The sequence below is a fragment of the Hyposmocoma kahamanoa genome, unplaced genomic scaffold (genome assembly GCF_003589595.1).
Source record: "Hyposmocoma kahamanoa isolate Upper Pololo Valley unplaced genomic scaffold, ASM358959v1 80, whole genome shotgun sequence".
NCBI lineage: Eukaryota > Metazoa > Arthropoda > Insecta > Lepidoptera > Cosmopterigidae > Hyposmocoma > Hyposmocoma kahamanoa.
In genome coordinates this window covers 9,918,553-9,941,563 of record NW_020654051.1, presented here as the reverse complement: position 1 = coordinate 9,941,563, position 23,011 = coordinate 9,918,553, and the positions used below count along the sequence as shown (strand labels likewise).

The 23,011-nt window shown below is 35.6% G+C and overlaps 2 protein-coding genes across 3 annotated transcripts in view; one reads left to right on the top strand and one right to left on the bottom strand.

Annotated features, from left to right (window-relative positions):
* Positions 1-22,584, bottom strand: part of LOC113233732 (rRNA methyltransferase 2, mitochondrial) — a 188,390-nt gene extending 165,806 nt beyond the window's left edge. Inside the window, exon 1 of the mRNA XM_026468915.1 lies at positions 22,555-22,584. The gene's annotated coding sequence lies outside the window, so the exon portion shown is untranslated. The remainder of the gene's footprint in view (positions 1-22,554) is intronic.
* LOC113233731 (DNA topoisomerase 3-alpha) lies at positions 6,327-22,934 on the top strand. Of its 2 annotated transcripts, XM_026468910.1 has the most exons (15): positions 6,327-6,428; positions 6,632-6,841; positions 8,176-8,428; positions 9,068-9,238; positions 10,003-10,178; positions 10,993-11,275; positions 11,810-12,021; positions 12,091-12,202; positions 13,379-13,608; positions 15,019-15,157; positions 16,671-16,831; positions 18,668-19,172; positions 21,104-21,368; positions 21,575-21,696; positions 22,585-22,934. In XM_026468910.1, exons 1-15 carry the CDS (start codon positions 6,348-6,350, stop codon positions 22,764-22,766), a joined length of 3,102 nt encoding a protein of 1,033 aa, XP_026324695.1. In that variant the 5' UTR covers positions 6,327-6,347; the 3' UTR covers positions 22,767-22,934. The 2 variants fall into 2 exon arrangements, with proteins under 2 accessions (XP_026324695.1, XP_026324696.1); XM_026468911.1 differs by lacking the exon at positions 6,632-6,841 and having other exon boundaries at positions 6,333-6,428; positions 22,585-22,933.
* Positions 22,935-23,011: the final 77 nt, after the last annotated feature.

The window sequence follows — 23,011 nt, the reverse complement described above, 5'->3', positions numbered from 1 at the left end:
TAGGGGTAGACAGAGTTTTGAGTAACTCAAGGTTATTATAGCCCAGTTTGAAAAATGTTTTGATTTAGACAGGTTACTACCCTATCGGCTCCATACAGGACACCATTGAACCCAATCCCGTAGTCGACTTTTACAACTAATGCGGGATGGTATGCAGCCAATACATTCTGTGGTTTTCTTTTGCTTCCACATATGCGTAGAACATTTACTCCTAATTAAATAACAGTTGAATAGGAGATCATCTTAGCCGAAAGACTAATTTTTTTTCTAAAGCAATCTGAAGTTATTTAATTAATTATTATTGTTATTATTAATATTAAATTGATTGAAATAAATTTATTTCAGGCCCCGACATCGTCTACTAAAGTATCTGATATTAAATTATGGCTACTGGAACACAACATCCCTTTTGACGAGACTTTAAGGAAACCATCACTTCTCATGCTAGTGAAGAAGCATAAGCCAGAACCAATTTATTACATAGATGAGCTTTTGGGCGAGCATGGGCACACAGTGGTAAGACTTCCACCCTACCACTGTGACTTAAACCCAATCGAACTCATTTGGGCGATCGTAAAAAGGAAGATTGCGTCGCAAAATGTGGGTGGTCAAAATATAGAAGAACTCGCCAAAGAATGCTTTAGTAAAGTTACTGCGGAGGAGTGTAAAAGGTCTTGTGATCAATAAAAATAGAAAAAGACTATTACGAGCGTGGGAGCACCTTATACGAAGACATAGATCAATTAACAATAAGTCTCAACGACGACAGCAGCAGTGACGAATATGAAGAAGAGGACATTCCTGAGGACGTTGAGGAAGATCTTTGGGGCGTCGAATATTTAGAGTCTGATCTGGAAGACTAGATTAATATTTCATCAGGGGTCTGCAATTAGCATGGGCTAATTACATAATAAACAGGGAAGATATGTTTATTAATTTAACTGATTTACCCACTCCTTTAAATATATATTACTAAACATGTGGAATTTATTTATATACAAAAAGGGAACATTACACATAACCAGCAATATGGGTGTCAAGGGAGTACTGGAAGACGTGCTTTTCTGCAATAAGGTTCTATATAATCTTCTGTCCGTCACGAAGATGCAGCGTGCTGGCTTCACAATCATCTTCGATCGATATTTAATTTTGTAATGATCACATTGTAAATTTGATAAAGTAAATCAAATGGTCTGATTAGGTTTTTCTGGGTTTTCCCTAATCCTTGCAACGAATGTTGGACTATTATTATGTAATTTCCCAGAAAGTCCAGGTAGAAAGAGGTATATGTTCCGCTTCGTGATTGTTATTTTGATTTTAGTTATATAAGTGATTAATTTTTGATATTTTGTTTTTCTGTTAGTTTTCGGACGTATACCTTGCCTAGCAAAAATTTAAAATATAGTTCATTAAACTATTTAAAAGTTTTTGTTTTCTTTTCTTCCTTCTTTTTTCTACATTGGTTTTCTTTTGCTCCTTTGAACAAATAATTAATAAATATATATTAGCTATGGAATAAATGATAATTTGACTTTGACTTAAGAAATAAGATATATAATTCGAATATTTTGTGCGATTACCGATGAGTCTGCACGGAGCCCATCCCATTCGAACTAGGAGGCGAGCACTAGAGACCCCGTCTATACGATGCAAACAAAAAGTGGAAAGCAGAAATACTTCATCATCTCAGCCTGTTAACACCCACTGCTGGATATAGGCCTCACTTTTTGGTACTTGAGGAACTTCAGGTGTAGGTACTCGAGGACGCTGCAGCCCATCCTCATTGCAGATCCCTTAAAAATATTAATTATGAAAAATGAAGTAGGTACAAATATTGAAAGTATCTAATATTTTTTAGTCGAACTATACAGGGATACCCTATAACAGATCGCAGCGCCCTCATTTATTTTCAACTCTTTTTTGACAGACTGTATATGGTTTTACTTGTATTTGCCAGCGGAGATTGCCCATTGGCTTACCAATAAATGGATGACAATAAATACAATCTAAAGACTAATCCAAAAACTGCGAAAAAATGGCCAGATCTCTTCCGGCTTTTCGCGGTCAGCGTTGGAGCCAATGACAAGCATGGCCGGAGTTACAACCTATAACCATATAAATATAAATATTAAACCTATACAAACGTGTATAGAAGTATAAAAAAAACTCAAATATTTCATTTAAATTGTAAAGTTATTGCAGTATTGCTTAATTTTGTTTGCTACAATTTAAAGGCCCAAAAATTATCCATATTCAGCTTCTACTAGAAATAACAAAATGCACCATATTTAACTTTCCAGCGAAAACTACTTGAACACAAGAGTGGTGGAGTAGTCTTAATGCCAATATTAATTAATTTCATGGTATTATGTTGAATTTTATTCGAATTCACTTCGAGTAATAAGAGTTGTGCAAATATATATGTACTTACAAATATTATAAATGTGAAAATAGCTGGTCTCTCTGTTGGTAGTTCTGATGTACTGTAAGAAATGTATCGATGTTTCGAATTTCTAGATTCCAACTAAACGTAAACTCAAAGTTTCATAATCTCGAAAACCGATTTATAACAAAACCATTATGCTTATCGAGTTCTTAGGTTTTCGCGATTGTTACACATAGGAAATGAAACTATTTTTCCTCTTATTTAACCATTATGCTTTCAGGGGATTTTGGTTTGCTTGTTACAAAGAAAACATTAGGTTAGTTTGGTTTGTAATATTCCTAAAATAATCTAAAAAAATACATTTGGGATTACAAAAATTCGAGCAAACATTACTTCGGGCAAATGTATTTTCGGACTTCTGATTGATAACTTCAAACAGTAAAATTAATACAACAATACCTTGGTAGTTATTTATTATTAACATTTAACATTTAAAAAGTCAATTAAATCAACTCTATAGTTTCTTTGTTCTAAATCTAAATATTTAAATCGCTTGTGGTTTGAAATTTTAAATTGACAGAAACGGGTCTCTTTCTGTGTTTTGCGCATAAGGATAAGGACAGTTAGTTAGCTAATTGATTAATAAGATGGCTTTTGTAATTTATGTGCTTAGAATAATAACGCATAGAATGATAGTTTCATATCAAACGAACTGTCACAAGTGAGGCAAAAACCAAATTCATGTAGGCGTAAGCAACTTGTAACTACGCTCGTCGGCACGCACACAAATATACAAATAATGATGCCATGGAATAACATTTCCCTCAAAAGTGGGGAAATTGTATCTTGCTTAACTCATCATTAAGTTAAAGGTGCCTACAGATTTGCCCGACATTGTCGATCAGGTGCCTACAGATGTGCTCGGTTTTGTCGATGAAAAACGAATATAGCACTTATTTGTAAATCCAAGATGGCGGACACGATTTTTCAAAATATGCTATATGGGTATCCTTTTCGAGGTATTTGGGGATGCTCATTACGAATATGGCACTCATTTCTAAATCCAAGATGGCGGACACGAGTTTTGAAATAAATGCAATATGGGTATCATTTTCGAGGTACTTGGGGATGCTCATGACGAATATGGCACTCATTTCTACATCCAAGATGGCGGGCACGATTTTTCAAAAAAATGCAATATGGGTATCATTTTCGAGGTATTTGGGGGTGCTCATTACGAATGTGGCACTCATTTCTAAATCCAAGATGGCGGGCACGATTTTTTCAAAAAAATGCTATGTGGGTATCATTTTCGAGGTATTTGGGGATGCTCAATGTGAATATGGCACTATTTGTAAATCCAAGATGGCGGGCACGATTTTTCAAATAATGGCAAGTTGGGTATCGTTTTCGAGGTATTTGGGGGTGCTCATTACGAATATTGCTTTTGTTTGAACTGTCGTGTTTGCCATCTTGGATTTAGAAATGAGTGCCATATTTGTATTGAACATTCCCAAACATCTCGAAAACGATACCCAACTTGCCATTATTCGAAAAATCGCGCCCGCATCTTGGATTTAGAAATAAGTGCCATATTCGAAACCTAAAACCGAAAATGCCATAAGCAAACATTAAAGAAAATAACTGTTAAAATAGATTAAAAAATCGCTTAAGAATGCTCCCCTTTTAAGAAAATAAAATATTTTAATATAAAATATTTCGCTTGAGTTACGAAAAGAAAGACATATAATAAGCTATCAAAGTTGTACTGGTGGTGCCAACACTATAGTAGAAACAAATATATAAGTACTGTAAATTTGTTGCAATATGTGCTCCAATTCAAATAAAATTAAAATAAATAATTATTCAATAAAGCATGAACGCAGAGCCGTTAAAAGTATTATAAAATAATTAAGTGTCCCAATCACTTACAGGAGTTAACGAAAACATTTAATGTTTATTAAAGTAAATATTAGTTCAAGACGCGCAAATAAATCTAAATTACAGGCACCACTAAAATTTACGTAATACAATTATTTTGATACAGAATAGCAAAATGGGGAGAAAAAAAATTCGTTACTTTGCAACACTTTCGTATCTTGTTGCCGCGAAATTATTTTTCTGTTTTAGTGAATATTTACATAAAAATATGAGTTGAAACGCATTACTTACTTGTGGAATGCGATGTTAGTGTCTATTTTATGTTTGTCTGTTGTATTTTTACACCCATTTACCGCACATTTCGTCATTTTTAGCAAAAAATTTTGGAGCTGTTCGCGGTGCAATATGACCTTGACCACTAACAGCCCGCGCGCTCCTGGGACGCGTTTGGAACCCTCTAACTTGCCTCACTTAGCGTGTGCAGGCTAGGTTTCTATGCGTTATTATTCTAAGTTTATGTGTATTGAATGTAAGTATGTACTCGTATATGTACTTTTTCTTTTTCTTTTTTCTTACAGTATGGCATGATTTATGATGATTTATATTAAAACAATTACAATTTATTTACATTATTTATAATTTATTACATTATTATTTAATATATATTATAATACGACGGAGAAATCAATTTGAATAAACTTCGTTACATAATCTATCGATAAAAATCGGAGCTAAAAAGCACGTTGCTTTTCTATAACGAGAAAACAGCGTTCATGAAGTATTGCATTTTTTGTCTGTGGTTGCCTGGCCGTAATTAAGGAACTTCATAGGCATTATTATGATTTTTTTAAATTTATTAAGGCTTTTGAGTTCGAGATTCGTATAATTTCGCGTTTTAGGGTCGTATTCTAGAACTCTACTCAATGCTCAAGTTAGGATTGCACTGGAAATACGACCCTAACGGCAGGGACTTTAGTATGATTTTGAGTGCTTTAAACCATACTCAAATCCTGACTTGAGTATTGAGTAGAGTTCTAGAATACGACCCTTAATCTTCGATTAAGGCACAATAGCACTATCCTATTCTACTTGAAACTAGATTTCACAAAATAATTGAAAGTCAAAATAAAAACGACACTTTTCGTTCCGAAAGGTCCAGAGCTGCATTATTATGTCAAATGTTCGAATGTTTTGAAATATTTTCTATGTAATATGTATGTAATCGACAAATTTAATCAATGTGATCATTGTGAAAAAATGTGTTAAAATAGAAAACTAGTAATTAATGTAAAAAATAGACGTAGAAATGAAATGTCATTCCAACCTCTGCTAGACTGGATTTAGCATTGATTTTTTGCAAGTTTGTATGTTGCAAGCTTAGAATAATAACGCAAGACGATATATTTCATGGAGCACTTGGCGCAGTGAATTCGATAATGCAAATGAAAAAAACATCGATTTGAAAGTAGTGTTTATTGTGCGACGGTTGTTTTGTGCTTCGACCTTGACAGAGGGGATTGGAGGCGATTGCCTATCAATGTCGCCTCCAGTCCTATATTATGCTCTAAGGTCTTTTTGCTCAAGTTTTTGCATTATCGGAAGTCTAGAGCCCATTCTAAAATGATGAATCACCAAAGATGAGGCTTAATACCTAAAATAACTTACATTTTACATTATTTTAGGTATTAAACCTAAAATAATGTAAATGGACTGCGGTCTTGGCGTAGGCCGATTTACGTTATCAACAGAAGAATTCTCCAAGACTTGGCTGTTTGGTTACAAACCTTTTCCGTAACGGAAAGGATTAAAAAAAACACCACCCAAACGGAGGGATTGTTGATTGTTTACTTTCTGAAAATTTACTTTTATCCATAAATTGTTGGCATAATGTTAACTACGTAGTGCGAAATATTTAGAATTTAATTCATAATATTTGAAACATGACTTCAACATATTGATATAGTCTGTAATAGGTAAAAAAGCGATGGTTATAACTCATAACCTCTACCGCAGAATAGGTTTTCGTTTATGCCTAAATAAATCGCACATTTTGGTAGTAACAAGGTGCAAGTCTGAGACCATGAAGTATTTAAATGTTGCTGAGAAGAACGATGCCGCTAAAAACATTGCTGCACATTTATCTCGTGGCACATCAAGGAGAGTAAGTTTAAACTTTACCATATATCTCAAGTACATAGTTAAAACATACGTAAGAAAAATGGCTAGCACCACACGCTGTTTGTGTTCGTTTGAGACTTTTTGAAACTTAAGTGATTTAAGGAAACGCCGCCAGTGCTTATCTTAGTGAATTTATTAACATTAATAAGTACTTCATTCTTTCATTACTCCAAATATCACTTGCAGCGCGAGGGACTGTCTCAGTACAACAAAATATATGAATTTGATGCCGATGTAATGGGACAAAAGGCTCAAATGGTAATGACTTCGGTGTCTGGCCACTTGCTTGCTCTAGAATTTGTCGGAACTTACAAGCACTGGCAATCTTGCAACCCGTTATCATTGTTTGATGCTCCTGTTTTAAAATATTGTCCAGAGAATTATGAAAAAATTAAGGTAAGTAACAGACTTTGGTACAATGTGATACGTGCTATTAAATAAAGATGTTTAATAGCACATATCACAACCTTCCTACGACCAACTACCTAAAATCCAGCTTCAAAAAGTTGACAGTTACCTATTTCTGCCGCCAAGCAGTAATATTAGCAATACGGCGTTCCGGTTTTGAATGGTAAGGGTGCTGGTAAAATTACAGGCACATGGGACTTGTCAACTTATGCCTAAAGGTGACGGGCGCAGTGGCAGTGCCCCTCAGATCTTTGCGATTTAAAGCTCTTGAGTGGCTCTGCAACTGTTATGAACAGGAGTGTAGTTTGCATACGTGTCACTTGATATTATAAAAAAAATTACTTAATATTCTATTTGACCGGTTAACCAAGTGCAGCTGAACATTGTTTCCTTTTAGTTAATTACATAAACCTTTATGCTGTAGTTAACTGTGTTTAATATTTTTGGTGGAATACACTTTAAATTTGTATTAATAATAGTGGAAATTACTATTTGCATTAACACTACACACACATACCATATAATGTATATGTACAACAAGCATTAAGTAAGTATTTATTCGATATAAGAGTAAGACACTGTAATAACTCGATATGCTGACACATAATACAAATATTTTCATAGTATTTTATTTCATTTCACAATACATAAGTCTGTTACTAACTCGCTAAGGTCCATAGAAAACCAGCGTCACAGCCTAATGTCGGCTGTGGCTTTAGCTAAAGTCTATATTTACCAAAAGCTAAAGATGTAAACTACATCCTGCAAATATTTGGATAATTTTATTTTTTATTTATTTCACAGCTATTGTCTGTCTATGATATTAACAAGAAATATACATAGCTAGACTATCACTAGTCCTATTTCTGCTGCCAAGCAGATTGTAAGCATTACTGCGTTTCGGTTTTGAAGGTTGCTAGTGAAATTACATGCTCCATGTGCCTGCCACTATTATGGACCGGGTTTTTGCTTACCACCAGGCATATGGATTGTTGTTCCCATTGCTTGATATCATAAATAAATAAAAGCGACTCATCCATAGAACAAAGATCTATATGCAAGACTACTTGGTCTCAGGACATAGTACATTTCGTTCGTTCTTCTTCATTATGGGTATCAAATCGATTGCTGTTCGATTTTATATTTCCGAAACGAAATAAGATATACAAATTCTCAAAACACATTTACATAGGCCTTAGTTTGAATAAAGAAATTATTCTCAGAATGTACTTATTCTCTTTTTGCTATATAATCACATCAGACTCTGTTCTTTGGATGAGTCAAAATATAAATATAAATGAAATAATCTTCTTTAATTACAGAAAACCTTAGAAAGGGAAGTGCGTAGTTGCCAAGGCCTGATCATATGGACAGATTGTGACAGAGAAGGTGAAAACATAGGCTTTGAAATTATCCAAGTCTGCACAGCAGTGAAAAGTAATCTTCAAGTATACCGAGCTAAGTTCTCAGAGATCACAGCTGTGTCTGTTTGGAGAGCGCTTGCAAATCTGGAACAACCTAACAAAAATATCAGTGACGCTGTTGATGTGAGACAGGAGTTAGATTTGAGGATAGGTATGAAATAAATACATAAAATAATAAATATGTTAGCCATCACATCAATTACCTAGCCTTCCTATCAATTATAAACAAATAAGACATATTCTCTGTATTCTGAGCTTTAAAGCACCATAACTTCTGGGGATAACACTACCCACAACACTCAGACTAGAACTACTTAATTTATAAAAACTTCTCATGTTTTGTATACAGTGTTTTTCATGCATGCTTTCTGTGATGAATTATTATTTTTAGGGTGGCTTCATTTAGGACCGTTTGCAGCCGTTCATCATTAAACTAATTAATTGAGCAACTTTGTGCATCACTAATTATAATTTGGAACCAAGACCAACATTTTTAAAGAACTGGAGTATTCATCTGGCTTCGACTATTTTGATCTCCTCTGGTTGTGACATGTATATGCCTTTCCAGTATGGAGTAACATGCACCCCCAACAAGAGGTAGCATTGGGTATAGAGGTGCAAAGGAGTTCATCCGATTCATGGCAGAATCTATATTCTTTGCTCTCAGCTTAAAGTACTTATTCAGTTCACAGCGTACCTTTAGAGCTGTAGACAGCACTCGGATGTCATTTATGACGAATTCAATAGTCTTTGAAAATTTGTCAACTTCACATAATTTCGTTTTTGGTAGGCGCTGCATTCACGAGATTCCAAACACTACGCCTACAAAAAGTATTTCCCAGTAAGCTAGCAGACAGTCTAGTGAGCTATGGTTCTTGCCAATTCCCTACTTTGGGATTTGTTGTGGAGAGGTATAGAGCAGTTGAAAATTTCGTCACCGAGGCCTTTTGGAAAATAAAAGGTAATTGTTAAAATTATAATTATGTATAACGTAAAGTCATAGCTATTAAGGCATTTAAAAGTATATAATATACATAACTATTTATAAAATACTGCACAGGAAACAAGTAATTATCTTAATGAGCTGCTGAGAGGTACATTCTGGCAACATTCCAAGGAGCGACAAAGGCAACAGTGATGTTTTCTAAGTTTCCTTATTTACGTACTTCAATTTAATTCTATTACTGGTAGCAATTGTCCCTTGCACTGAATCCTATTGACAAAAGGCTATCAATGCACCAGGCTGCATGACTTCAGCCTTGAGTGTTAATTAAAAAGTCCTCTTGGCACCTAATAATTTGCTAAAAAAGTAAGTGCTATTTTCCACTGTGCGACCAGTCGCGCACGACTCTGTTTTACTTCAGAGTCGCGGCCGCGTCAATGGGTATGGTATGATGACTCATTTGAATACATAACTAGCCGATTAGTGGGAAATGCGTGTTACGGTATGACAGAGTTGCCACAGCCAGGCGGTCGCCTATAAGTTCCAGTGTCTTAAGTCATCTTTAAACTGTAACATTAAGTTGATTGAATATCACGATGTTTTACTACAACGATATTTAATTCTTTTTGTGAAATTATTAGTTTATTCTGCTACTACTACTGGCTCAGCCACGGAATGGCAAAGTCGCTGGGTCGTGTCCAGCATATTAATAACATCTTTAATTTATTTAGAACGAATTTCATTCTATATTAAACATTGTTCACGCAGTGATTGTTTTTCAGTGAATCACACAATTAATGATCTAAGCGTTGATTTCGCATGGGAACGCGTACGTCTGTTCGACCGCGATGCTTGCCAAGTTCTACACGACGTTTGTCTTGAGAATCCCATAGCTAAAGTGCGTGAGGTTAAGACTAAACCCAAGTCTAAATGGAGGCCATTGCCTTTGGACACAGTTGTGAGTGTAATTTTGATTGTAGGCGTAGTTTTATTTAGCAATCAATACAGGGTGTTATCCTTAGTGTGCCTAGGCGATTATTACGTAAATAATTTAAAAAAGAGATATCAAAAACTTTTAATCTGATATCGAAAGTACATTATTACCCATTATTACCCAATTAGTAAAACGACATCAATAATTTATAAAAATAAAACTAGAATTATCCAAAACGTTAAACGATCCCATACATTGAATATGGCATTCGTATAGAGGCTTTAGTTTCAAACAACTGATTTGAAAACAAAATTTTATACTTACTTAAAAATAAACATCACTTTGATTTTATTTAGTTAAAAGATAGTTTTATTAGGCTATAGTAGTACTACTATAAAGCTTAGTAGTTTCGTTATCTGTAAATTTATTGTTACCTCTACGGAAGCCTATGAATGTCATCTATGAATGTCATATTAAAAGTAGGGGAGCGTTTAATGGTAAAATTTTTAATATTTTTACTTTTATTTAAAATAAATTTTATTTAAAATACGTTATTGATACCATTTTATTCATTAGGTAACGTACTTTCGTAATATATTTTTTTTTATATCTCTTATATTTACGGAATAATCGCCTGGGCACACTTAACGATTACACACTACATATTTTCTCAATAAGACTTTCTATGAACTCTCTTATTTATGGGTATTATTACTATTATCTTAAAGTAGAAATAAAAAGTATTTTTACAAAACTAACTTGGAATAATTGTTTAAACGCCTTAATTACAAATACTGAGTTTTAGATAATCATTACACACATAGTATTTACTTCTCAGGAACTCGAAAAACTAGCATCCAGGAAATTAAAAATAAACGCAAAAGAAACAATGCGACTAGCTGAAAAACTATACACCCAAGGTTTAATCAGTTACCCTCGCACAGAGACCAATGAGTATCCGAAAGAGATGAATCTCGGCCAGTTAGTGGGGTTACAAACGGGAGATCCTAATTGGGGGGCCTTCGCACAGGGAATAATGGACAGCGGGGGCCCCACTCCGAGGCAGGGTAACAAAAGCGATAAAGCCCACCCGCCCATACATCCTACTAAGTACACTAACGGTAAGAAATAGTATTAGTAGTAATAATAGTACCTACAATGAAAAAAATATTATGTTTTCCCTTTATTTAATTAATATGCTTAGTGTCCATATAAAAATTCACGCGAAAATTTGACGCAAAATTATTTTTTTTATACTATCAATTGACGGGATGACCAATTCGTGCGTCTGATTTTAAGCTACACGCCTGTTGTAGAACAGTTGCAGTGTCACTCCGAGCTTTAAATTGCGCAGATCTGAGGGGCACTGCCACTGCGCCCGTCACCCTGAGACATAAGTTGACAAGTCCCATGTGCCTGTAATTTCACCAGCACTCGCGCCCTTCAATACCGGAACACAGTAATGCTGACATTACTGCTTGGCAGCAGAAATAGGTAAGGTTACTACCTACTACCCTGGTCGAACTCTTCTCCAAGGAGTTCTACTGCTACCAATCTGTATCACACACGTTCACTATGAAAAATGCATAAAAAACGTGACACATCATCTGATTGGTTTAAGGTGATGATTATGTTACGTATTAATAAAATTCTAGGTTTATCTGGCAACGAACAGCGTATTTACGAGTTCATAGTTCGATCGTTTCTCGCTTGCTGTTCGAAAGACGCGCAAGGACAAGAGACCACAATAACCATAGACGTTGCCAATGAAAAGTTCGCCGCCAGCGGCCTTATGATCACGGCCAGGAATTATTTGGACGTGTACCCTTATGATAAATGGTCTTCTAAGGAAATTCATGTTTATCAGGTAATGAATTAATAAAAGAATCAATAATAAATGAAACAAATAAAATTCTATCCGCGACTTTCATTACAGAACGGCCAAACATTCCAGCCAACAAGCATAGACTTAATCGACGGCAGTACATCACCCCCAAACCTCCTCACTGAAGCCGATCTCATCGCGCTTATGGAGAAACATGGCATTGGTAAGATATAGACATAGACATCTTATTCAAAATACACTTTAAAAGGACAATGCCCAAGTTCCATACAGTCTTGGACCAGTTATGATGAATATTTGACTTTTGCTGTAGACACCTTTAGGTCTTTCTTAGCGTGTACTTGGCTCAACTTCAGCGTTGTCAAAAAGCTTTTATTTGTCTCAACGTAAACGTGCTTAAAATATTATGTCTAAATGTAAGTTGTGTTGATTTTAAATACAATTTTTTTGTACCTAATTTTATAAAACATCTTTTTCTCAAACTTATCTCGAAGATTTATGTATGAAAATATTATTTCATATCTAGAAATATTGAACCCGTAGCGATAATATTATTATTAAAAAATTGTAATAAATGTACGTGCTGTTAAGCTTTACTTTTCAATAAATAAATATATTCGCGAGAGCAAATTGTCTGTTAACACAGCGCGCACGCAACATCAAATGACTGCGTTACCTAAATTTATGTTTTCAAAAGTAACAAGTACTTATTATTACAATTACATAATAATAATATAAATAATATAATCGGTACAATACAGTTGTAATACTTTAATTCACATATACGCAACACCATTGTTCTTCTAATTCTATTACTAGCCATGGTCATAAATAGCGTTTCATTGTTTTTACGTACACAATATCCCAAGTGAATCTTGAAGAATGTTCCAGTCTTGAAGGATGTACTTACTATAGAAATAATCCTATGAAGTAAAGTTTTACTTTTTATGTATACAAGCATGTCACTTTGTTACATGAAATGTGTTGAAAGGATTCTGGTTTTTATTCTTTCATTGACGACCTCGGGGACCCAGCGATTTGCACTATAGGCGGTTGATAAGTAGGTGTGGTTCACCAGGGTACGGTTCACCAGGGTGCGGTTCTCGTTAGGACCAGTTTAGGAAATTAACCCGTAGTTAATTTCGTTGCTCTGATACTCATAGTCTAGGGAATTCCCTAGTTTGAGACGACGCGATTGGTATGGTTTTCTGGCACATTACTATTCGATCGCACCATTTTGAATCCGCCATCTTGAATTTTTTTGTTGACTCGCAATCTTCACCTATTACATAGTAATATCCACGAGAACAGCCCCTACAACAACGTATCTGTTATAGATTCCGATATACATGTAAAGGCTTAAATTTGTGTGTTATTTCAGGGACCGATGCAACACACGCCGAACATATTGAGACAATAAAAAGTCGTTCGTACGTAGCTTTAGCGGACGCTATTCACTTCGTACCGGGCTTACTAGGTATGGGACTGGTGGAAGGCTACGACGCTATGGGCCTGAATATATCAAAGCCACACTTGAGAGCCGGTTTGGAAGCTGACTTAAAACTAATTAGCGAAGGCCGAAAAAATCCACAACAGGTTTTGGCTGAACAGGTCATTATCAGAAAAATCTAAATTCACCAAAATACTGATAATATACTAACTAGTAGCGTAATTGGAAATGAAATTATTTACCGACCTGTAAAGAAAAATAACCCATATTTTTTTTTTTATATAGTAAAATAAGTGTTGACCCATTTGTCGTCGACGAGGTGGACGATGGAGCATGCACACCTAAATAATACCTACTCACTCTAGCCTTGAAGAAAAGGCACAAAACTAGCGTTCACATTGATTTGTTTGAAAAAATATACTATATTTATACATATATTTCATTGCCAATATGTAGCAAAAGCCTAAGTACTCGACAATAGCGTATGTGTCTGCTGGCGGAGTAAATCCTCGTGATACATATTTGTTAAATTTCGTTATGATATTGAAGATCATTATTACAGATAAGGTGCTGTAAACTGAAGACCTCGGTGGCCCAACGGTTTATATTGTGGGCGCTGGATGAGGAGGTCTAAGGTTCGATTCCCGTAGGACCAAATTGGGAACTTAACTTTTCTAAATTGTTTCTTGTCTGGGTGTTCTGGGAAGTGCCCCATAGTGAATTCCGCTCTGGTACTTATAATACAGGGAATTCCCTAATTTGAGACCAGGCAATTAGTGTGGTTGTCTAAAAAAACCCTTGGCTATAGGGGCTTACATTTTTTCCATAGAGTTATAGGTATTATAATTGATAGCATTGGTGCCACTTCTGGCATAGTAGTAGGAGAGCTCCTTCTGAAAGACCTTGTCCAGGGATGTACTGCCACCTTACCTATTTCTGCCACCAAGCAGTAATGTTAGCATTACTGTGTTCCGGTTTTGAATGGTAAGGGTGTTGGTGTAATTACAGGTACACGGGACTTATCAATTTATGTCTCAGAGTTTCGGGTGCAGTGGCAGTGCCCTTAAGATCTTTGTAATTTAAAGCTCTGAGTGGCACAGCAACTGTTATGGACAGGCGTGTAGCTTACCAACAGGCGCACGACTTGTTCGTGCCGTCACTTGATATTATAAAAAAATATTGTTAAAAGCAAATAGATATTTTTTATTACACGTTGTCATAGACACATAGCATTTTATTCAACAAATGTGTTTATTTCTATCTTGACGCTATAGACACTTTAATAACGAGATAGTCGAATTGCTCTGACTGGACACGAAACCAGTGTCTGTTGCCACACCGAGGCGACAGCACTAGTTCTGTAGGTCAGTTGGAAGAACTGTACCTTGTTGTTTTAACTGTTGTTGATGTGGTCATTTTGATAACAAGTCGTTTTGCTACCTAGTCATTACAAGTTATTGTCTTTCTGCATAGGTGGTCGTTTTGCGATCTAGTCCTCTTGCTGGTCAGGTCATTTTGAAGATATACCCTTTTAAATGTGTATACTTTGTAAATATGATCATTTATTACAGGTAGCGAAGTACAAAGAGGTGTATCTCACAGTAACAGCGGAAGCAAATAAAATAGACCTTGCTCTAGGAGAGAGGTTTAGCGAACGACCCAATGAGTATATACCCACTACAGAGAACTTGCCTGCCAACTTGCCATCGGGTAAGTCACAAGTTTCAAATTTTTTACACGCAAACTCTCGAGATAAATAAATGTAGGCCATACAAATATTTCTCCCGGCCCGGGAATCGAACCTGGGACCTGTGCGTGGCAGTCCAGCATGGTAACCGTTCAGCCACGGAAGCAGTTAAAAATTACACATAAATTGTAGTTTTCAACCGACTTCAAAAAAAAGGAGGAGGTTCTCAATTCGACTATACAGTCGATAATTCTATTTGTGTGTATGTACCGATTACAAAATTACTTCGGCATTTTGTGAACCGATTTTGATGATTCTTTCTTTGTTGGAAGAGGCTAGTTCAGTATTGGTCCCATTTAAATTTAAAGAAAATATTCCACCTCTAAGGGTGGCAAACTAGGGGATGAATCCGGTTTCGCGCACTTTCCTATAACCAATTTCACTTGGCAAGTAGATGTAATTCCACGAGCTTTTGAGGTCGGCTTTTTTTTTAAGTTATAGTTATAATCAATTAGAATACGGGCTCACATCTGTGAATTTCTCAGAATTTATGTGCGAAATTTAATTTTAAATTTACCATGAGCTTTTTGGTGAAGGAAAACATCGTAATGAATCTTGCACCTCGAAGAAGGTTCACAACCCTCACAAAACATGTGAAATCCCCAACCAGTATTGAGCCAGCGTCGCGAACTATGGCCTAAACCCTCATCTGTGAGTAGACCCGTGCCCAGCAGCAAGATGTATAAATGGGTTGATGAGGATAAATTGTAAATATGAATGATTTCAAAGAAAGTTTATAAAATAAAAAAATATATTATAGAAAAGATCATCAATTTACAACCTAAACATCAGCACTAGCTTCATCAATAGATACTAAAACACACAAATCGGGACTTCCAAGAAATTTCGTAAAAAATCTAACTAAGAAAAATTCCGCCTTCTGTCGTGTCTGGCTCAAAAGTTCCCATTTCACTGGCAGCATCCTCGATAGATGGCAATGGACACCAGTTGAATCAACCGCTACCAAGAGCTGTGAACACAGCTCCTGTATCCGAGTTGGCGACAAATCTAAAAAAATATAGGAGTTCGTTCTACTGACCAATTTGCTAACTGCCTAATAATAAGAATTTAGTTATAACAACGTATTACGAATATTAATTAGTCTGTAAGATCGTTTTAAGCCTCGTTTAATTTAAATTTTATTTACTTATAACAATTTTATTATCAAACTACATTCTGCTATGGTACGATAACTAAAATAAGACAAAAAAAAACAAAAATTGTTTATTTGACATGTAATACAAATAATACAATAAAAAAGAAAACACCATTAATAGTAAAAGAAAAAATATTAAATGGCTCTATGACTCAGTTACAGAGGACTGTGGAGTAGCTCTCACTGATATTCTGCCATAGCCCATAACGCTTAAGAATGCATTTAAAAATTAACGGAAGTCTGCTCTTCGTGACTGTACCATTATTATGTTGACTTCGTCGAAACGTTTTAGTAATATGTAAACTTGTGTTCATTTTCAGTACTGAAATGCCCGAAATGTGGGTCTGATATGGTCGTGCGACAGAAAAAGAACTCTGACGAACTATTTATAAGCTGTATTTCATTTCCAAATTGTAAAAACGCTGTGTGGTTCCCGACAGTAGTGAAGACATTACAAGTTCTGCCTGACACGTGTCCGACCGTAAGTGTGAATAAGCTTTTTTTAACTTTTTGTCTTTTATGTATGTACAAAAGGTACAAAGGAATAGAATAAAGCTTTAGGATACATTCTAGAAAATAAACAAGTTTTAAAACTTAAATAACATTTTTATTATAATTTTTCCCACACGGCTCAATTCCCCGCCGGAATCCTGCATCTTGTTAATTGCAGGAACATGTTTATTAGCTAACGTATTTTAACACTAGCATTCACACGAGCACCACGTTTACAGGATCTTGCAAAAAACCGATTCGGTAATTGTTATTCCTTTTCAATTTTTGTCACTGGAAACTGAGATCAACTGTCCAGGAGAAAACAGAATTCGGTTCATGACACAATATATTTCAATCAAATTCACACGAGCGTTCCGCATACGGTTTTTTTTCTGAATGGGATTGTAAACCTTTGAGCCACTTTGTGTGTACGCATACTTGTAAGAAATTGGCGTTGTATATAGGAGAAAAAAAGCCCGCAAGATCATACATAGGGGAGGGTGTTCTTTCTGCTTTCTTGCTGGAAACTCATTTATTCCTTTGTGAAAGAATACTGGAAACGGGAATCCACAAAATAATTTAAACTCATTTTCGTCATTCAGTCATTATCTAAATTGCTGAAAAAACTGATACTAGATAGAGGCAAAATTACATGAGCATGAAGGAAAATGGGAGTATGCACTCTCGGCGTTATCGTGTAGAAGTAGAGGTTAAGATATTGACTAGGCGTTGTTGTTTCTCTGATAGTCTTACTACCTTTGTCCGCATTTCTTCACAATTGCGATCGACTGGCATAGTACCAGATCTAAAAAAGAGACGGTGGATTACTCGCCTCGCACAATCAACAATTACCAACAATTTTTGTGGATTATTATTTGCACATTGTTCGGGCTCGTCACCAGGTTTCGACCACAACGTTGATTCGTTTGCGATTATCATAAAGAATCCATTGTATATCACATGTAATGATAAGGTCTAAAACTCCATCTCTGTGTCGATTCATTAAGACAGTGCAAGCTTCGACGTGCGTCTGGCACCCGTTCTTCTAGTTGTTGTTTTTACCGATTTGGCGCAAATAAAAAAATAGAACGAAGCCGCTAGATAGCTTACAACTCGTCATAATTGACCTTAAACTCTGATCGTTCACAAACCACATTTGCCAGATTAAAAATTCCACTGCGGAATCGAGCAAACCAAAAAAGCACAGTTCTTTCGGTACTATGTATCCTCTCTATACACTGTTATGTTTCGATTTTTTTATGATTCCAAGTGACATGACGAACAAGTCGTGCGCCTGGTATTAAGCGACACACCTGTCCATAGCCGTTGCAGTGCCACTCGGAGCTTTAAATCGCAAAGATCTGAGGGACACTGCCACTGCGCCTGTCACCCTGAGACATAAATTGACAAGTCCTATGTGCCTGTAATAGCACAAAGGACTACATACATAACTGCTTGTCAGCAGAAATGGTCAGGTGGCAATACTTCCCTAGACGAACTCTTTCATAAGGAGCTCTACTGCCACTAAACTCTACTCGTTTGCGCTGCATTAGTGGCGCGTCGAAACCCACATTAAAAAATTACATGTATTTTAGTCGTGTTTGATTTCGAAAGCGAATGCAAAATTAACACGAAAATAAATAAAATTCAGAAACGTCTAGTTTAGACTTCCCAAGATTTTATTCTTCTAATTAGTTCCTATTCTGAAACTTGCACTGGAAAGATTTATTTTATTTTAATGTTGCCAGCGCTTTAGAACGGCATTTATATATTATAAGCCTTTACATGGTGATAATATCATAAAATGTACTGATTTTGTTCGCAGTGTGGTCCCAATTACAAGAAAATAAAATTTGAATGGAGGAACAACTCAATAAATCATTTGTATCCTCCTCCATACATCGGCTGCGTTGGCGGATGCGATACATCATTTTTAGATCTAATGAGAATCAACTTATCTAGCGTAAGACATGTAGCAGACAGCAGAACTCATAGGAACTCTATCGATAGACAAAACAGTAACACAAATGTGAGAAATACAGTTACAGTTATGCCATCAAGACAAACCCAGGAAAGACAAAATCAACCAAGACAAAATAGCGTGACTAATAATCAACCGAGACACAATACCACGACTAATAATAATCATCAAGGTCAACAGTCAAGGCCATGTATGCCTCCGCCGCCAGCGAATATAAACCAAAATACGAATAATCAAAGGATGCCAATGCCGAGAGGCGAAGGGGGGGATGCCGATGACAATAATGTTATGTGTGGTTGCAATAAGCCAGCTGTTTTACTGACTGTTAGGAAGCAAACCGCTAATTTTGGTAAGTGGGTATAGTCTCTTCCATTGTAATTTTAATTTTTGCCGGCCTTTTTGGCAGTAAAAAATGCTGAGACATTATAATATATGAATGGGTTTTTTGTCAAATTATTCCACTAGTTTGTTATAATTATTTATACAAAGAGATTTATTCCATTCTTATATCTTATATATACATATATATATAATAGATAAAGGCTATTTACGACAACAAGCACATAGAAAAATTCGTGAGGTCTGCTGGTTCGTTCCGTGGCTTGGTTGGCATAGTGTCTGGCACGGTTCGAATTCCGCCGGATCGAAGGAAATTTTTCTAAGTGTTCGATCTTTGTATTAATAATTGTATTACAGTCAATTCGGGTAACTTTGAATCGTGGTGTAACTTTGAACGTAGTTGCGTAAAAGATTTAAAAATTTATTTTATGTCTGGCAATCTTTTATTTTTAGTATTGAAACTGTGTAAATCGGAACAAAATTGTTAAACGACAGTTATGAAAAGAAAAAGTAATGTTAAATTGTATTTTTTTAAACATTCGCGGTTTTTTCTTGGCGAAAGTAGTTTGGTGTGATTTGTTGCTCAGTTTTAGAATCGGAATTAAATATATAAATCTGAATATTGACTGGTAAGTTTTGGTTTCCACACTTAAGTAGAGGTTTATATATCGCTTTTTTAAAGAATAATTTAATTTGCTTTTGTATTTACGCGTAAAACGAATTAGATTTTGGCGACGTTACCAAACAGAGAAATTTGGGTAACTTTGAATGTGTTTGACTGTGTTTTTAGAGTAGAGGGTAGTCTGTTTCCAGGGAGAGTTCTAAAAGTTACTCCTTTGGAAATTACTGTCTCAGTGCTCCAAAAATGCTTTTTAGGAGGTTGGTCTTGGCCCTCTAACGTTGAGACATGTCAAGTTAATAAAGCCGATATTGTGAATATTATAAAAGAGCAACAGCTATCTAGAAAAGGCGGCCGTATTTATATTGATGACGACATTTTATTCAAGGAGTGGGGTGAATAGATTTTTGTTATGTATTTACTTTGCCTGAAATAATTGTTATAGGTGATTCATTTTGATCTTGTTTGATAGCTAAATAAGCGTAGAATTTATTATTAAACAGAAAATTTTCATTTTTATTCGCAATAATTAAAAAATAAACAAGTTTTTCATTTCAACTAAATTAGTTCGTCTCGTTTTATTATGGTAATACCAAGTCAAATGTCGTTTTTGAACGCACTGTCAGGAATATTTGGACAGATTCACATCTAAAAAATATGAATATGTCGTATAATCTTACACAAACTGTAAAATATCTAGAAAATATACGGTTTCCATATCGAAGGCTAATCTTATTCAAAGTTACCCAAAATTCAAGGCAACTTTGAATGTGACTTTTGGAGCAAATCTAGAACAGTTTTGTTGAATAATTACTAAATTCCTTCTATAAGAACGAAAAAAGGACTTAAAAGAACACTATTCAGTTAATAAAGTAATTGTTAAGAAACATAATTAAATTTGAAATTATTAGAAAAACGCAAAAAATTTTCAAAGTTACCCGAATTGACTGTAATAGTTTCTTTCAATTTTGCTTCTCGAATTAACTGTAGCGAAGAAAGATATCAAGATTAGATTATACCAAGTTTCAAAGAATACACAATTAGAGTTGCATAGCGTCGATATCTGCCCGGGACCCAACCTTAAATTTTGGTGCCCCCTCTATTTTCACGAACAAAAATTGTTCGTTCGGACAGGCTTGGCTCACTCAGCCCTCTTTACTGTGCCGCCCGGGGCTATGACCCCCCTCTGTACCCCACACGCTACGCCACTATGCGTGATGGAATATTATATATTACTCTGACAGAAGATTTATGCTAATTATGTATATGGATTATATAGCAGAGATTACTGCTTACAATATTAAGCGAAGGTTTATTACCAGGTAAAAAATTCTACAAATGTCAAACTGGCAAAGAAAATGGCGGTTGTGACTTCTTTCTTTGGGCTCCCGAATATGCAGATACTGGCCAAAATAATTACGAGACTCCACCTAATTCGAATTCTTGGGGCAACGCTCCAAGTTCTTGGGGACAAAGTTCTAGTAATTCGAGTACAAGAGGATGGGGTATAACACCAAGTTCTTCCAGAGATGATAACTCGGCTAATGATGATGGAGCAACATGTAACTGCGGACTTCCTTGTAAAAAGTATGGAGTTTACTTTAAAATAGTTTTTGTTTGACTTCTTTGGAGAGACCTCTTAATTTGTTTTTTTATGTGTTTAGATTCAACTTGTTTCTTGTTTATTTCCCATTCTAATTTTTGAAATATCCTTGTTAATTAAGTTCAATATTTCTTGTTAACTAGACAGGTTTTTCTTATGCTTCAATAAAATCATCGTTAATATATTATAGGATAACTGTACACAAGGAAGGACCCAATAAAGGACGGCCATTCTATGGATGTTCTAAGGATATGTCTTCGCGTTGTAATTTCTTTCAATGGGCTGATGATCAAGGATCAAGCACTTCTACAGGTATTTACTTACTATAGTTATTATAAGAAATAATCTCAGTACAGAGTACTAAAAAAACCGACCTCACAAGTACGTGGAATTACGTCTATTTGCTAAGTTTTATTGAAATATCCCCTAGTTCGCCACTATACAGGACTTGACTCTGGAGATAATAAAAATCGGTTCTCACTACTCAAAGTATATCTAGAGAGAAACGCCTTGAATTGGAGAAATAGCAAAATCAACCATTGAAATAATAGCTCCTTAGTAAAATGTAGGCGCTATTTATAAAAATGAATCTTTATGCGTGAACAGCCACCCTTAGAGGTGGATGATTTTCTTCAAAATGAAATGGGACCACTAAGAAAGTACCCCCTTTCCAACAAAAAAATAATCATGAAAATCAGTTCACAAATACCAGAGTTATCGCGTAACATACATACATACATACAAAAAGAAAAAAGAACATACAGTCGAGTTGAGAACCTCCTCCTTTTTTTGAAGTCGGTTAAAAAGGGTTCAGTAATTGGGATACAAGTGTAGCACATCAAAATATCCCACTGAATCGGAGTGTCACGGCGCCAAATCCAATAAAATGATTGGAATAATGTGTCCACTTGCAGGTTACAAAGACTTTTTAATGGGGGTTAATTCTTGAACTTACTTAATGCGTATTGATACAACACTCGATAATACGGTTCACTTAATTTCGTACTGACACAATATTATTCTCACGTTTGATGTCGTGGCATAGATGACCCGTATACATTGACCTCGGAAGCCATACATCATCTATAATAGTTTTTGCTTTTCGAAAATGTTTATTTCTTGAGCTACCTTTATTTCTTATATAAAGATATAAATAAGGCCTGTACATACATGTCCTAAACGATATGGCATGTCCAACAGGGTGGGGCGCTAGTGGCAGTACCACAAGAGGTCGCGGCCGCGGCAGAGGAAGAGGGGGATCTCAGCGGGGTGCAAACTCATCTCGGAGCGGAGCGGGGGACGGGCCTAGAACAAGGAAATGTGGACATTGCCGACAAGAAGGACATACCAGAGCCAATTGCCCTAATCGATTAGGAGACTGAATTGTGCATTTTAATAAGCTGTGATTAATTATATACTCTTTGAAGACAGTATTGTCCGATAGAGAACGACAAATCTACGTGAAAGAACGATATTGTAGCCATATTTTACAAATATTTGCTGCTTAAGAAGCGTCACAAATGCAAATACGTTTGTTAGTGTGATATTGGTTATTGCAACCTATAGTTTGTTACGTTACTAAAGATTTTATTTTAGATTTGGTTTTTTATTTAAACTTTAATGGATT

Excerpts from the sequence above, each read along its gene's own strand:
- LOC113233731 (XM_026468910.1), top strand. The coding sequence starts at position 6,348 with ATGAAGTATTTAAATGTTGCTGAGAAGAACGATGCCGCTAAAAACATT. Across the intron at positions 15,158-16,670 it reads GCCTGCCAACTTGCCATCGG|TACTGAAATGCCCGAAATGT; the intron begins GTAAGTCACAAG and ends GTTCATTTTCAG. Across the intron at positions 21,697-22,584 it reads AGGATCAAGCACTTCTACAG|GGTGGGGCGCTAGTGGCAGT; the intron begins GTATTTACTTAC and ends CATGTCCAACAG.